Below are 14,860 nucleotides of genomic sequence, written 5' to 3' on the forward strand. Positions count from 1 at the left end.
TCAGCTCTGAGAAGACGCAATGTCGGCAGGAAACTAATGCCAAAATTGGCTTGCTTAAACTGCTACGAAATCACACACACAAATAACTGTGCCTACTGCATTACACTTGCCTGCATGTCCTGTATTATGACTCCTTAGTCCCCTTTGCATAATGTCCATTTTATTCCCTGCATTTTATTCTCCAACTTCATATGTGAATCTGATCAGAAAAGCTTCCCCTCATTGTAGCAGTGTTGCCTTTTTTGCATAACCTATTGCCAGCATTTTTTTTTCCTATTCTGCTGGAAACACTACTTTATGAAACTATTTTTTCAGTCTCCGCTTCCATTCTGAAGATTATATGCCCTCATGTGGCAGCAGAAAGAGACAGATCTTAGCTCAGCACATGCTTTCCTGGCATGATATAATTGCAATGCTTTAAAACCCGCAAAGTGTTTGAGAAAAGAGAACACATGACTGAAAAAAATAATAAGAGTAGTAGAAAAAGGAAACACAGATGAGGCATGCTGTTGTTAGCCTTCAGAAGCATCACATAAATAGATTTTGTTTTAGGCACTATCCTTATTAGTGTCAACAAGAAAAATAACTAATATTGTTGGAATGGCTAAAATGGCATGGCCAAGAAAAGACTTAGGAGTCTGCAAAGTAATCTGGTTCTACAAAGCACTATAGAATAACAGCCATCTTTATTGTTCATCATTAAGATAATGTCCAAAAATAATGCTTTCCATTCTACCTTTCAGTCATCCTCAGCAAACCTGAACTGACATTTCTCTACAGTTCTTGTCTGCAAATCTATTTCACTTCTTCCCTGATTCTCCTCTATGCAGAAATGTATCACTTCAAGCTGTTATTGGATCTATTTTCAACTGACTTTGTCAAAATGTAAATTACTTTTCAAAGAACTGAAGGTAGCATAATAGAAGAAATCACTTACTCTGATGTGCACACATATTCCTTCTTTCCTTCTACCAACTCTAGTCAAGTAACTTTTGTAAAGTTTTGTAGCACTGAATGGCAAAATTTGTTTGATCAAATCTTGGGCAAAAGCAATGAGAAAGGGCATCTTGCCTCCAACTCTTTTTTAAAACTACAGTTTTTATAAACTAAGCTAAACAGTTTGTTTTCAGTTTAATATAGTGTATGAACCTACCTAAGTACTATATTCTACAAACCATGGTTTATTGTTTAAAATGTTCCATGAACATAGCCTGTGTGTAAATGTTTTTGTCAAGCTGTGGTTCTGAGCCTAAACTTGATCACAGTAAACCTAACCAAAGAAAATTGTGCTCAAGTCCCAGTGAAATTAATAGGATGCATGCTAATAAAGATTAGCTTATTATACACAGTATTAACTATAAGTAACCTAAATTTGTTCGTGTAACCCAATGTGTCCTTTGTATTCCAGTCATAAAACTATCCACAGATATTTTGTTCTTTTTGTTGCTAGTAGAATTCTGAGTGTAAACGAGATTATTCCTTTTCTCATAGACAATATTTTCACCTAGAAAAAAGGAGGAGTCTCTATTGAACGGGCAGACTGGAGTCATCTGAAGAACTTGGAGGAGTAGGAAGAGAGTTGAAGATGTAAGGTAGATAGCAAACCATAATAGATTGTAAACACCGTTGCCAGTTGAAGACGGCTGGTTTTAGGGAAGAAAAAAGATGGCAGACCAAAATCAACCAAGCAGTTTTAGCTGAAGAGGTGTTAATTTGAGGGGAATCAGGGGGGGCTGCTACGGGTTTGCCTGGGTTCAGGAGAAACCGTAGCTAACATTATGGCTGGTTCAGAGAACCTCCAAATCCCACCCTTGGCTGGTCCCTCCCATCCTGCTTGCCCCTCTCACCCCCAGGAGTCTCCATGTGGCCCATTTTGGATGCAAGGTAAGAGCATGGATGCTCAGGGAGGGGGGGGAAACAGGCCTCCTGGAAGTTCCAGAAGCCTCCAGAGAGCCTCCGGAACCCAGGGGAGGCAGTTTTTGCCCTCCCAGAGATTTGAGGAAAGCCTCCAGAGCCTGGAGAAGGCAAACACACACACACACACACTGTTGTTCAGGAGGCCGACTAGGCCACACCCACCATGGCTATGCCCACCCAACAACCAGGTAGAGAACCCATTGCTGAAATTTCTGAAGCCCACCCCAGAAGGAAACTTATAGTTTGTAAAATAGAGTGGTTTGGAGAAGTAAGAGAGAGAGAGAGAAAGAAAGAGGGAGGGGGGAGGGAAATCAGTCTATATAATTAGACTCTTATTTCTAAGTAGGAAGAAGGAATAAAATGTAGAAATAACAACATCTACATTTAGCTGATACACATGACAAGGTAGACTTTGCCAGAAGCAGGAAGCCTTAAATGACTGGTAAATAATATTTTATAGAGCAATGCTCTCCCAGTTGAAAATAACTCTAGCCTCAGGTCTATTATTCCTATCTTTCTCCTTGCAGTTTATCAGTCAAGCAGGTAGAAGGAACGGAGATAGTAATACACATATCTAACACTGGCAAAGGAATGCTGATTAAAATCAAACGTAGATACCTGTTTCACTTGCTTTGCTGTGTTGTTTAAAAAAATTCACAAGAGATATTTGGAGTGCTATATATCAGATTCTATGAACCCACAGAAACCCAAAACATCAAATTCTCCAGACTGATACACATTTTCATTTTTTTATATTTATTTGCAACAAAAAACACCAATTGGTCATACACCATTTTGTATTTTATTCTTTTTATTGCATTATAGTTATTTTGCTTGTCCTTAATTAGGCATTTTTAAAGGTACTTAAATTCCACCTGTGTTCAATACCAAGAAAGGTGTAATATAATTGTACCGTACTACCTTTAGTATGCTACAATCTTATGCAAGTCTACTTAGTAGGAAATCCTGTTGTGCTTTGTGGAATTTACTGCAAAAGAGGGGTTGTATGCATTAATATGAAAATAAAATTATTCAATGGACAACAAAATATAAAAATGGGTTATCAGAAAGATTTTTGGCTAGCTTTCTTGCAGATTGGGCTGCTGGGCATTCGCAGGGATTCGGGAGAACCTCTAGCTAAGATTCTGTGCAGTTCGGAGAACCCCCAAATCCTACTCCTGGCTGGCTCTGCCCACCCCACCCCTCTTAGGAGTCCTCATGCGGCCCCATTTTTAATGCAGGTAATTGCATGTTATGCCCAGTGGCTTGGGGAGGGTGAAAAATGCACCTACCGGAACTTTGGGCCTCCAGAGGGGCGCCAGAGCCTGGGGAAGCCATTGTCGCCCTCCTGGAGGCTCAAGGAAAGCCTCTGGAGCCCAGGGAGGGCAAAACCACCCCCCATGGTACAGGAGGCCAACTAGACCATGCCCACTTTGGCCATGCCCACCCAGCAACCAGGCAGAGAACCCCTTGCTAAAATGTTTGAAGCCCACCCCCGTGCAGATATATGTTTTTATGGACATAGGTTGCAGGGCAGGGAATATTTTGCTGAACGTTTATCAACTGTTAAATGGTGCACTCAATGGAATCATTTCTCTTGATTCTGCTTTGTATGTAGAACTAATGTTAACAAATCTGAAAAAGCATGTCTGTATTTGCATGTGTGTAAATACATCAGCTATTTTGCTCTGGCAGAATAGACAATCATATTATGTTATGAAGAGCCAATAATGTTATTAGAAACAGCAATCAATATAATGCATTTCTGGACAAGCAATGGGAAAAAATTGGTTCCTAGATTACTCTGAAGAGTTATTTACAATCAGTGCAAAACCACAGTAAGTGCTTTTAGAACAATATCAGCTTCAGTTTCAGATAAGAAAGAATTGCTCTGAAAATCCTTGTCAGGGCTTTGACAGTTCTCCAATTGCCCAAATTCTTTTTTTTAAATATAAAGTTTTTTATTTTTTCATTTTCATAACATATAACCACATGTATACTATTACATAGTCAACATCGTATTATATTATTAAATGTTTACATCAATTCATCTTACCATCAACTCCCAAAAACAATTATTGGCTCTTCTGCTCTCCATACACCATATTTGTACCTTATCCATCACTTTCTTCTTCCTTTCTCCTCCCTCTCCCCACCTCCTTTCTTCCCTCTGTCATCTTCTCTACTTCCCCTTCTTCTCTCCTTCTCCTCTCTCCCCTTTCCACTCCTCCTTTCTCTCCTCCTCTCCCTCCCCACCGCCCTATCTCTGATCCCTCTCTTCTTCCCTTACCTCTCTTCTCTACTTCACACTCTTCATCTCATTTATTTGGTGTATTACAGCTTCTGAGCAAGCTCCATTTTATGTTGATGGTATTTATAATTCTTTTTCAATATACATATTTAATTTTAACATATATCTTCCTCCTTTTTTAAAAATAGAGAAAAAAATGTATACATATATAGTCATTGTGCTTTTAAACCCTTCCCAACCCGCCAGCCTAGTTTTGGCTGAGATGTAGACCTGGTTACAATTCCCAGCTATTCTCATCATTATATTTATATAATTATGCATCCTTACATGCCCTCACTTGGTGATTCTGTCTTTAAATCTCAATAGTTTCCCATTGTAAGTATATTTCATGTTCCCTCTCCATTTTTCCATATCTTGGTTTAGTTAATTGTCTATAAATAGCAATCCTTACTGTTCAATGTTCATTACAATTCCCTTAATCTACGCATTACACATCTCACTTAGTTCATCATCTTAGAAGTTCTATATATGTCCATATTTTGTATATTTTAACCCATGCTTAATTATCCTTCTATTGTCATATTCAATCAATTAGCAACTCAGTTTAATTATCATGTATAAAAGTGAATCACAAACTTCTGCTTTACAGTCTCCCCATGTCAGTTCCATATCTGTCCATATTCCATATACGGTATTTTAAACTTTATTTAATTATCTTTCCATTATCATATTCAATCAGTTAGCAACTCAATTTTATTGTCATATTTAGGAGTAAACCCCTTATCTCAGCTTTATATTTTCCTATATAACAATTTCTAGTTGTCTGATTTTTTCCTAGTAAGTCTTTTGTCCCACTTCTCTATTCCTGTCTTCTCCCTTTTCTTTGTTTTGACATGTCCACCCTCTTCAATTTTCCCCAAGCCACCATCAAAGAAATCTTTTCTATTTCCCTTTGTTGGAGCGTAACCTCTTTCTTCAGTTTTCCTTATGCCACTGGCACCCTCCGAAAAAATCTTTTGTCTACTTTTTATTTCCTTTTGTTGGGACACAGCCCCCCTTTTCAATTTGCCCTATATCACTGCAAAACCAATGGAGTATTTTGTCTGCTTTTTATTTTCCACCGTTTCTACCCCTTAATTATCTCTCCCCCTTCTTCCTCCCCTTCTTCTTTAAATACCTGCTTTTCTGAATTCAGAATTCTATTTAGGCTTGATTTTAATGATTTATGTATTTTTTTTATAATTTCACGTAGTTCTTCAAATTCCCACCGTTCCATTATGTCCAGTTCCAAAGTTACAGTTAATTATACAGTTCCTATTTCAGAGTTCTGGACCACCTTAAATTTAGCTAATTCAACTAATGTGAAAATGGAAGAGAAGCTGGAGCCATCTTGATCTTTTGAAGAAAAGAAAAAAAACTTTGTATTTTCCCAGTTCTTGATTTTGTTATTATTTTTTCCCCTGCTACTTCCACCTCTTGTTGGTTATAGTTGCTCAAAATATATTGGAACAAATTTGCATACAGACAAACAGGTATTTTTCTCCTCACCTCCTGCTTTTCCAAGTTCTGATTTATGGCAGTTGGTTAATTAAAACTTCCCGCACAGGCAAGATTAGGGTATCAGCTATCAGTGAGAAAATAGTGCTTTTTTCTTGATTTTTCTCCCTTGCTACATTCCACCTCTCATTAATTGGAGTTGTTTAAGATATATTAGTTGGAAGAAATTTGGACGAAGTAAATTGCCTCGGAATGTTTGGATTCTATTTCAAATCCAAAACCAAATTTAGAGTTTGTATTTGAGTGGGTTTGTCACTTCTCTGCTTTCTCCCTTTCTGTCCAAATTGTTTCAAACAGATGGCTTTTTGAGGGGGCTAGTGTGGAGGGCTAACCCTCCATTTTCTCTTTCTTTCTTTCCTTTTGCCAAAATCCAGATCTGTCTGTTAATATTATTTGTACTCTCAAAATTCTTTCTCTTTTCCAAGTTTTGATTTATGACTGTGGGTTAAATTAATCTTCTTACTGGTCTTTCATCTCCTCACACTCCTGTTCAGTTGCTTTGGCTGGAAGCCAGCTTCTTGTGCAGCCATGTTGTCATGCTGCCACCCCTGCTCCGATTCAGAGGATAAATCTCTGACCTGCAAGGGACCTGTTGCCTCCCCTGGATCTGATGAGATGCTGCTCCGTCTTTGCCCCTCCTCCAGGGGGATTCTGATCCAAAAGGATCTCAGAATAGGTTTATCAGACAGAGTTCATGTGAGGCTCTTGAGAGCTCACACACACCCACGTCTGTTCAGCTGGAGAACGTCCGGTCGACTCCTCCCTCCAATTCCCCAAATTCTAAAGGTTTATGACCAGTTTATTTCATTTTGGCCAGGGGTGTCAGACTCACGTTGTCACGGTGGCGTCACATGACATATCAGGACTTTTTTCCCCTTCGCTAAAGCGGGCGTCGGCGTGGCCAGCGTGTGACACATCCAGCCCACAGGCCGGGAGTTTGACAACCCTGATTTAGGCTCATTTAAAAGATTTACTTCACTTAGTCTAAATGCCTTTTCAAGCATTTTGACAGTAGCAGAAGCTGTCGTGTAAGTTGCTTTCTCACTACACAACATCTTGATTACAACAGCATCCCCAAGCAAATACTGAACTGACATAAAGCCTGCCCACATTGGATTGGACACAACAATGGTGGGGCATTCCCAGAAGACAATAGGAGTCAGAAGTGGGGAAATGACCATAGTAATTAAATGGAAAATCATTTAAAGCTTTGGGGGGGGGGAGATACTGTCTTGGATTGGAAACAAAATGGGTCTTGCCTGAAGTGAACTGAAATCTACAGATTGGTGTTCAAAGCATCAAAGCAGTTTCCAAAACAAAAAAATTATGTGCAGCCCAATAAAAATTGAGTTCCTGGATCAGGCCTAATCCATTTAGTCCAGCAATCTGTTTCTAATACTAGCCATGAAAGAAAACATCCCCTCCTATTTAGTCTCAACATTAGACTTAGGCTGTCTCTAAACAGTTATTGATATTCTAATGATAAATTGAATTTTAAATTATAATAGTCCCTTCGGGGAGAGGGGGCGGTCTAGAAATCAAATAAAATTGAAAATTGAATTGAAATTCCAAAAATAATTCTTTAAAATAAGCCATCTCCATCCTCATTCTCATTAATAGCAAATCACCATAATATTATCCACATGCTACATCTGAATGAGGCAGTTCAATGGAATTTTATCAAAATATACAAACCATCGCTATATATGTTTAGCAACTATTGTGTTCTTCTATTAATGCAAAGAATTGTTGTCACTGCTCACTATATTCTTTCCCAAATGGGTTTACAATCAGTTTTATTTTATCTCTCGTCTCCATTTCCAGCTTCACCTCTGTCCATTTTCAATGATACCTTCACCCCAGCTACAGCCATCCTTCCCCCCTAACCGGCTGTAACAATTGCAACTGTTTAATCGCCAACCAGCAGACTCTTTCTATTTCCTGATATAATAAGCTTTGGAGATTGTTACCAGGCGAGCAAATAGGAAAAGGAAAGCTTTTGTCAATAGTCATTGCCCCAATCCTTGTTTTTTTATCTCTGATCTATTTACTCGTTTCTTTAAGTTAGTCTGAGTTAATGAAGAAGATTTGTGCAACAGTTCCCATTGTCCAAAGGCAAGAGATCCCTGAGTTATTTCTTGATACTATTCCAGGAAAAAGGAAAATTTTCAGAGTCCTCTCCTAAAATCCAAATTCAAATTTTTGGACATTTCAGAAGGAATAAAATTTTCATCCTTTTGTTTTATTTTATAGATCATTTTATTTATTCTAGAGTAATTAATGGCCTTCATCAATTGAAAATCATATATGCTGTTCCATATATCCTGTAATTGTCTCATGTATAATAATAAATTATTATATATTTATTATTAATATAATTACTATATTTATTATTATAAATAAATTTCCTGATATAATAAGCTTTGGAGATGGTTACCAGGTGAGCAAATAGAAAAAGGAAAGCTTTTGTCAATAGTCATTGCCCCAATCCTTGTTTTTTTATCTCTGATCTATTTACTCGTTTCTTTAAGTTAGTCTGAGTTAATGAAGAAGATTTGTGCAACAGTTCCCCTTGTCCAAAGGCAAGAGATCCCTGAGTTATTTCTTGATACTATTCCAGGAAAAAGGAAAAAAGAAAAATCACATATGCTGTTCCATATATCCTGTAATTGTCTCATGTATAATAATAAATTGGAAAAAACACAATGTATTTTTTAAATTTTCAATTATTTTTTTATACCACAACCCTACAAAATTGTATAATATAAGGAAATAATGCAGACAGATTATTGTTTATCAGCGTGCACATTTGTGGAATCAAGCCACATTAAATTAAAATGTGACTTGTTTTTTCAACCGAAAATGGTATTCTTATTTTTTAATACAACTGTTGATCCTTACATGATGTATTTCAGCAATTGTATCTTCTATATTTTGAAACATTATTTGAGGCTTTAAAAAACAAGTCAGTTTATTGCTTTTTTTTATGCAAGATTGGGGTTTTAAATTATGAAAATATTCCAATTTCTCTTTAACCTTCATCACTCTTCCTCAAAAACTTTTCTATTTTTAAAATATTCACTCTGCCTATAAGATTTAACTTTAGTGCAAAAGTAGGAAGCTTCCTTGTAAATAAAAACAGCAGTGAGCATTACTACAGAGAGCTACAGAAACAAAAGACCTGTTACAGTATTGCTGTTAATGGTAATGTGTTAGTGAGAAGATCTGTGAATTCTGCATGTTGTATACCAACTGTGCAGAAAACACATTGGTTAAAATATTCAAGTTATGTTTTGCATATTAGCATTTAAGGTATAAATTTCAAAAACAGAGACTGCTAAGCACCTAACAGGCTACATTCAAAAATTCATATTATTGTCCTAATTCCTTAAATATAAGCGGCATCTGAAAATGTTTTTTCCCCCTGCTGGCAATAAGAGCTGATATAGCCATGATCAGAATTATACTAAGATACAGTCTACTCTACAACCAGAGAACACACTCCACAATTGGGGAAACTGACCTGTTTCATACCTGAAAAAGTATGAGTCAGGTATTTGGTGTCCTAAGAAATTACCTGAAAAATGATTGCCTGGGGTTGCACCAAGTATTGCCTCATCAGCATGGAGCACCACTGCCATAGCATGGAGGAGAAAAAAAACAGAAATATCAGGAGAATAGTTTATTTGCTGTTTTAAGAGTGCAGAGAACTTTTTAAAAATACTTTTAAAATTCTATTATTTGGAGGCACTCTTTTTTTCTGAAATTCCTGCTAAATTCCACTGATAGCAGGACACTGACATGTAGTTAAGAATTGCATGATGATCTAAGGCAGAAGTGCAGCTGTGAAATACATGCTTGGCTCTCTAAAGTTGTCTAGGCCTTGTGACAGGAATCTCACTCAAATACAATAGGCTGAAGAAGTGGTGAAATTCAACAATGTCCATCAGCCATGAATTGTGATTTGCCAGGTACTTAATTGTGCAAGTAGGCACCGAAGAAAACAAGAGGTTTACCAAGTCTTTGGTAGACTACTATGCTTGGTTAAAAGTAGGCTGCAGTTTGGCTTAGTGAAGCTCAGTTAATGCAGGCCCCATGTACAAGTTTCCAAAAAAAAAGTCCAAATATTTATCAAATTGGGGTAATAGTAAGAATAAATGAGGTGTTGAAGGCATAATTAAGTAGCAAAGTGCTCTTTGGATGCAGCCCTGATCTGTTATTCCTCCAGTTAAAAAAGATTTCTCATAGGAAAGTTAGCAAGACCTCGACAGCAAGCTAAAATGCTTGAGAGCAACTGCCAGCCATTAACATTATTCTAGGTGTACTAGATACACTAGAGATCCAACTAAGGGTTATAACTCAGATTTGTACCTTTATAAACTGGTGAGGCAGTTTACAAATCATTCCTGCATACCATGTGATTTACAAAGGTATAATCCATCAGTCAGGTGTGGTGGCCTACCAGGTGCTGGATAACTTAATCTTTGGATCTACTGTAAAACAAGCAGCAAAAATTTGAGATGAATCAACTCCCTTTAGGGAAGTAGGGTGATGGGTGCATTCTTTGGTTGACTACAATATTTGCACAATGGTTTAGATTCAGAAGATTGATCAAGAATCTGCTCTGCTTAATGAGCTTCCCTCTGTTCAGCCATCTTCACAGAATCAGGTTTCTGTAGATTGCAGCAACAAAATGCAAATAAGAGTTTTCACAGAAAAGATATTTATTTCATCATTCAAAACACTCACTAGAATCCACCATTAGGCTGTGCCGAGTCAGGTGGATAATAGATGTAAGGAACTTAGTTAAAATGGTGAACTCTGATAAAAGTGCAATTATCTCCCAATTTCCTAATACTGAATTGTTCTCAACCTTCCAAGTCCTGTAATATATTTCTTTGTTCTTAAAACAATCTCATACTTTCTATTAGTTCTGGGGCCCTGTTGTTAGACAGTGCTTAGAGCAATGCTTCTCCATTTCAGCAGTGGACATCTATTCCAAGTCCCTAATCAGTTGATCTGGGGAGTTTTGGTAATTGAAGCTCACACCTCTTAAAGTTGCTGAGATTAAAAAACACTAGTTTAAAAGTCTTTTGTAATGCAAGTAACATAGAAGCCTCATAAATAAATACATATATAAATATATGTCTCATGTTTCCAGCAATCAGATCATATCATAGGAACTAAAGCCCATCATATCTGATAATCTAATTATTTATTGTTATTTTGCTCTCAGTGTTTAATAATAAATGTACAGGGTTCTGCCAGTTTTAAGCATATAATCAAAGAAAGCACAGAGATGTAAGCACTAAGCATAAATCAACCTAAAAACAAAACAAAAAGTAAGCACATTTTAACTTCCATATACCAACACAGCATGAACTGAAATTATCCAACAGTGAATCATAACTACAGACACTGAATCAATTGAACCAATATTCATTTATAATTGAGTCATATATTGTTTTGTTGCTCTTAAAGTAGAGACAAAAAAGACATTAAAATGCAAAAATAAAAATGCATACATTATGTATATTAAAGAAAAAAGAAAGAAAAAGAAAGAAAGGGAGGGAAGGAAAAGGAAGGAAAGGAAAAGGAAGGGAAGGGAAGGGGAAAAAAGGAAAGGAATGGAGAAGGAAGTGAAGGGAAGGAAAACTGAATGACATATTTAAGTGTATTAATCTTGCATTTTTCCTCATTCACTAACACACCTAAAGTATTAAACTAGTACAAAATGTTGTCTTTGGATCTGGCTTTTCGGTTTTTTAAACTATTAGACGCAAGGCGGGGGTGGGGGAGAGAATATCTTTCCAGTTCAATTACAATATGGGGAAAATAATACAGCTGATCATAAATAGTAGCTACAAGGGTTCCTGAAATATTACTTGTAAATACTTTATGATTTAAGAAAATAATGTGCTGTGTAAATATGAAACCCTTATTAACTAAAGCACAATAAAATCCACTGAAAATCTAGGCTAGACTAAAAGGTTTAAAATATATTTATTTTCTCCTATTCTTGTACACCCACTGAAATGTATACGCCTACTGCAGAGAAATACTAATACTTAGTTGAGGAAGTCAGGGGAAAAAACTTTCCAGTAACACCACACACTTTCAGTGACACCCCACTACTATAAGAATGCTGGACTTTTAAAAATTTAACTTTTAATAAAGGAATCCCATTAACTCTTGAGTACCTTCCTGGCATTTTTTCTTTAAACAGTGGCATCTCTCTTTACTTTTTATTATTATTACTACAAGATATTTCAAAATAAGAGAACTGCAGTCTTTGAACCCAGTTCTGAAAGTTGGAAAATTGTGGGAAGCTGGATAAAAAACTTTTTAAGCAAAAGCTATTCAAAAACTTTTTAAACAAAAGCTATTCAAGCATCTCTATAAGATACACATATACTTTCCAGTTTGAGGAGCAAATTAATATACATATCTGGCTTTGTTATGTACTATCATCCAAACAAGGACTTTTTTGCACAAACTGGTGCAGTTGTAAGATATAATTTGCTCTTATAAAACAGGCAAAGGTTATTTTTTAAAAAATCTCTGAATCTCTGAATTATAGGTAACATTTTCAACTGTGAAAAATACTGTTAAGAAATGGAAGATGCATGGAGTTGTGTCCATCAAGGGAAAACTCTGCCTGAACTACTTTAGAACTAGTCAGATTTGCAAAACAGAACTTATGATTCAATGTGAAGGGATCTACTAAAATGTTTGGCTAACTAACCCCATAGCAATTGCCCATGGGTTTGCAGGATCAGGTTGCTCATACAATAGTAATCTGCCTGGAAGAGTGGTCATAAGGAAATCTTTTCTCCAACCATATCACAAAAGCAAATTTTAAAATTGTTTGAATTATGGGAAAGAAAATCTTGAAATGCTTTGGAACGAAATGGTTTGAGTGATGAAATCAAACTTGAATTATTCAGTCATAGTACAACATGCAGTTAAAGGGTAAAAGCATTTGAAGAAAAGCTCTTCTTGATAGCTATTAAGCATGGGGATGGCTCTACTGTGTTTTGTGTTGTGTGGCAGCAAGTGTCTCTAGATATATTGTATGGGTGAAAGAAAAAAAATGGATTCAATTAAACACCAACATTTCCTGGAAGTTAATGTTCCATAGTCAGTGAAAAAAACTGAAGCTGAAAAACACTTCAATTTCTTCAATGCAAGACCAAAATCTGAAACATGCATACCTCCAAACCAACCTACCCTACAAAAGAAGGATAAAAATTTGGAAGCTAGGAAATTTTCCTAGTTTTCAGATTTGAATGTTATTGAAAAATCTATAGGAGACTTCAAATATACATGCAAGAAGATCTACCAATGTTTCTGACCAAGAAAAACTCTACGAGGAGAAGTGGGGGGAAACTGAATTCCCAAAAACAAGATTAGAAAGACTTTTCCAAGTGACTGGAAACATTTGGAAGCTGTTATTTCTACTTATAAGGAATAAAAGGGTGTGCAAACATCTACTTATTCACTGTTCATTGTAACAATTATCTATAAATAGTAACTATTCATTTAAATTTGCAGAAAGATGTCATGCATACCTCTGTATCATGCAGAGATTGCATGATACAGTCAATTCACTTACAGATTCACTTAAACATAGAGTTTGACCAGTGTCACCTAAATGTTTGCATGTAGCTATTCCAGTGGTGGGATTCAAAAAATTTTACCACCGATTCTGTGGGCATGGCTTGCTGGACTTGGCATGGCTTGGTGCAGTGACGTGCAGTCAGGTGAGGCAGGTGAGGCACAGCCTCACCACTCTCATCATGAAAAAAAAAAGTAAAAGGAAAAAGCTGAGCTAGTTGCTGCCTCACCGTGGATGACTCTGCTTAACCTCACTGGTGCTCTCCCTCCCCAAGTGTAGTGACTTCCTCCCCAGGCCCCCATTCATTTCTCTCTCACACACACACAGCTGGATAAAACTATATAAAAATCTAGCCCAGCTTCACTGATTACAAGTTTGAAAAGGCAACGTGGCTCCACCTGCAATCAAACTACACTTGGGGAGGGAGAGCACAAGCGAGCACTGAGGAGACCACAGGAGGAGGCAGGAAGCCAGGCAAAGAGCCATGCTGTAGTACACACACTTCCCCCCCCAGCCTCTTTCTTTTGGAAGGCTCGGCTCGGCTCCCCTCCAGCTTCTCTGCCTCTCCTCTCACCCCAGCCTGCCAGCAGGAGGTGGTGGGTGGGCTTTATTGTGTTCCAGGCATTTCCCACCCAGACAGCAGGCTGCATTTGCAATGGTGGAGGTGTTTGGGGAAGGCAGCAGGGGAATGGGGGGGGGGATGGCAGAGGAGCTGCTTTCAAGCCACTGGAAAAGATATCCAATCCAACTTTTGTGTGTGTGGGGGGGGGTTGTTTGAGAGTGAGTGAGAGAGGGAAGGGGTAGGAGAGATAGTCCAATCCAACTTCTGTGTGTGTGTGTGTGTGTGTGTGTGTGTGTGTGTGTGTGTTTGAGAGAGGGGGAGGAAGGGAGAGAGGGAGGAAGGAGGGGAAGGAGAAGAAAAAGAAAAAGAAAGAAGGAGCAAAGGAGAAAAACAAATGCTGTCGCTTTAAATTGGAACTGAGCATGCCTGGCTGTGGAATTCTGGGAGTTGAAGTCCACAAGTCTAAAAATATTTGAAACCCAGCACTGTGTCAGTGCCTCACCAGTCATAAACCTCACCGCACGTCACTGGCTTGGTGGGCATGGCAGGGGAAGGATACTGTAAAATCTCCATTTCCTCCCCACTCCAGGGGAATGTTACTGCAAAATCCCCATTTTCTCTTGGTCAGCTGGGACTCAAGAGGTAGTCTGAGGTGTTGGGCCAGTCAGAGGTGGTATTAACTGGTTCTCTGAACTACTCAAAATTTCCACTACCAATTCTCCAGAACTGGTCAGAACCTGCTGAATACCACCTCTGAGCTATTCACATATGTGAAATATACAATGCCCTCTATAATTTAGGACAATAAATTTTGAATTAAAATGCTTTGGGTTGCTTAATCATATAAGCAGTGTTTTAACAAATGTAGTTTATATATTGGGGGAGTCCATTCCAGAGTTTTTAGCATGAAGATTATTCCTCTAATGAGGCAAAACATTTGCAGTAGAAGCAGAAA

General features: G+C 37.6%; 1 protein-coding gene across 2 annotated transcripts in view; it reads right to left on the reverse strand.

The window, feature by feature from the left end:
* Window positions 1–14,860, reverse strand: part of PAX5 (paired box 5) — a 227,668-nt gene that overhangs the window by 121,118 nt on the left and 91,690 nt on the right. Inside the window, exon 5 of one of the 2 annotated variants that reach the window (XM_081943990.1) lies at window positions 9,303–9,359. The exons of the other annotated variant lie outside the window; for it this stretch is intronic. Coding sequence (XP_081800116.1) covers window positions 9,303–9,359 — 57 coding nt within the window. The remainder of the gene's footprint in view (window positions 1–9,302; window positions 9,360–14,860) is intronic. 2 annotated transcript variants of the gene reach the window in all.

This window comes from Natrix helvetica (genome assembly GCF_964273705.1).
Source record: "Natrix helvetica genome assembly, chromosome: 2".
Classification (NCBI taxonomy): Eukaryota; Metazoa; Chordata; class Lepidosauria; order Squamata; family Natricidae; genus Natrix; species Natrix helvetica.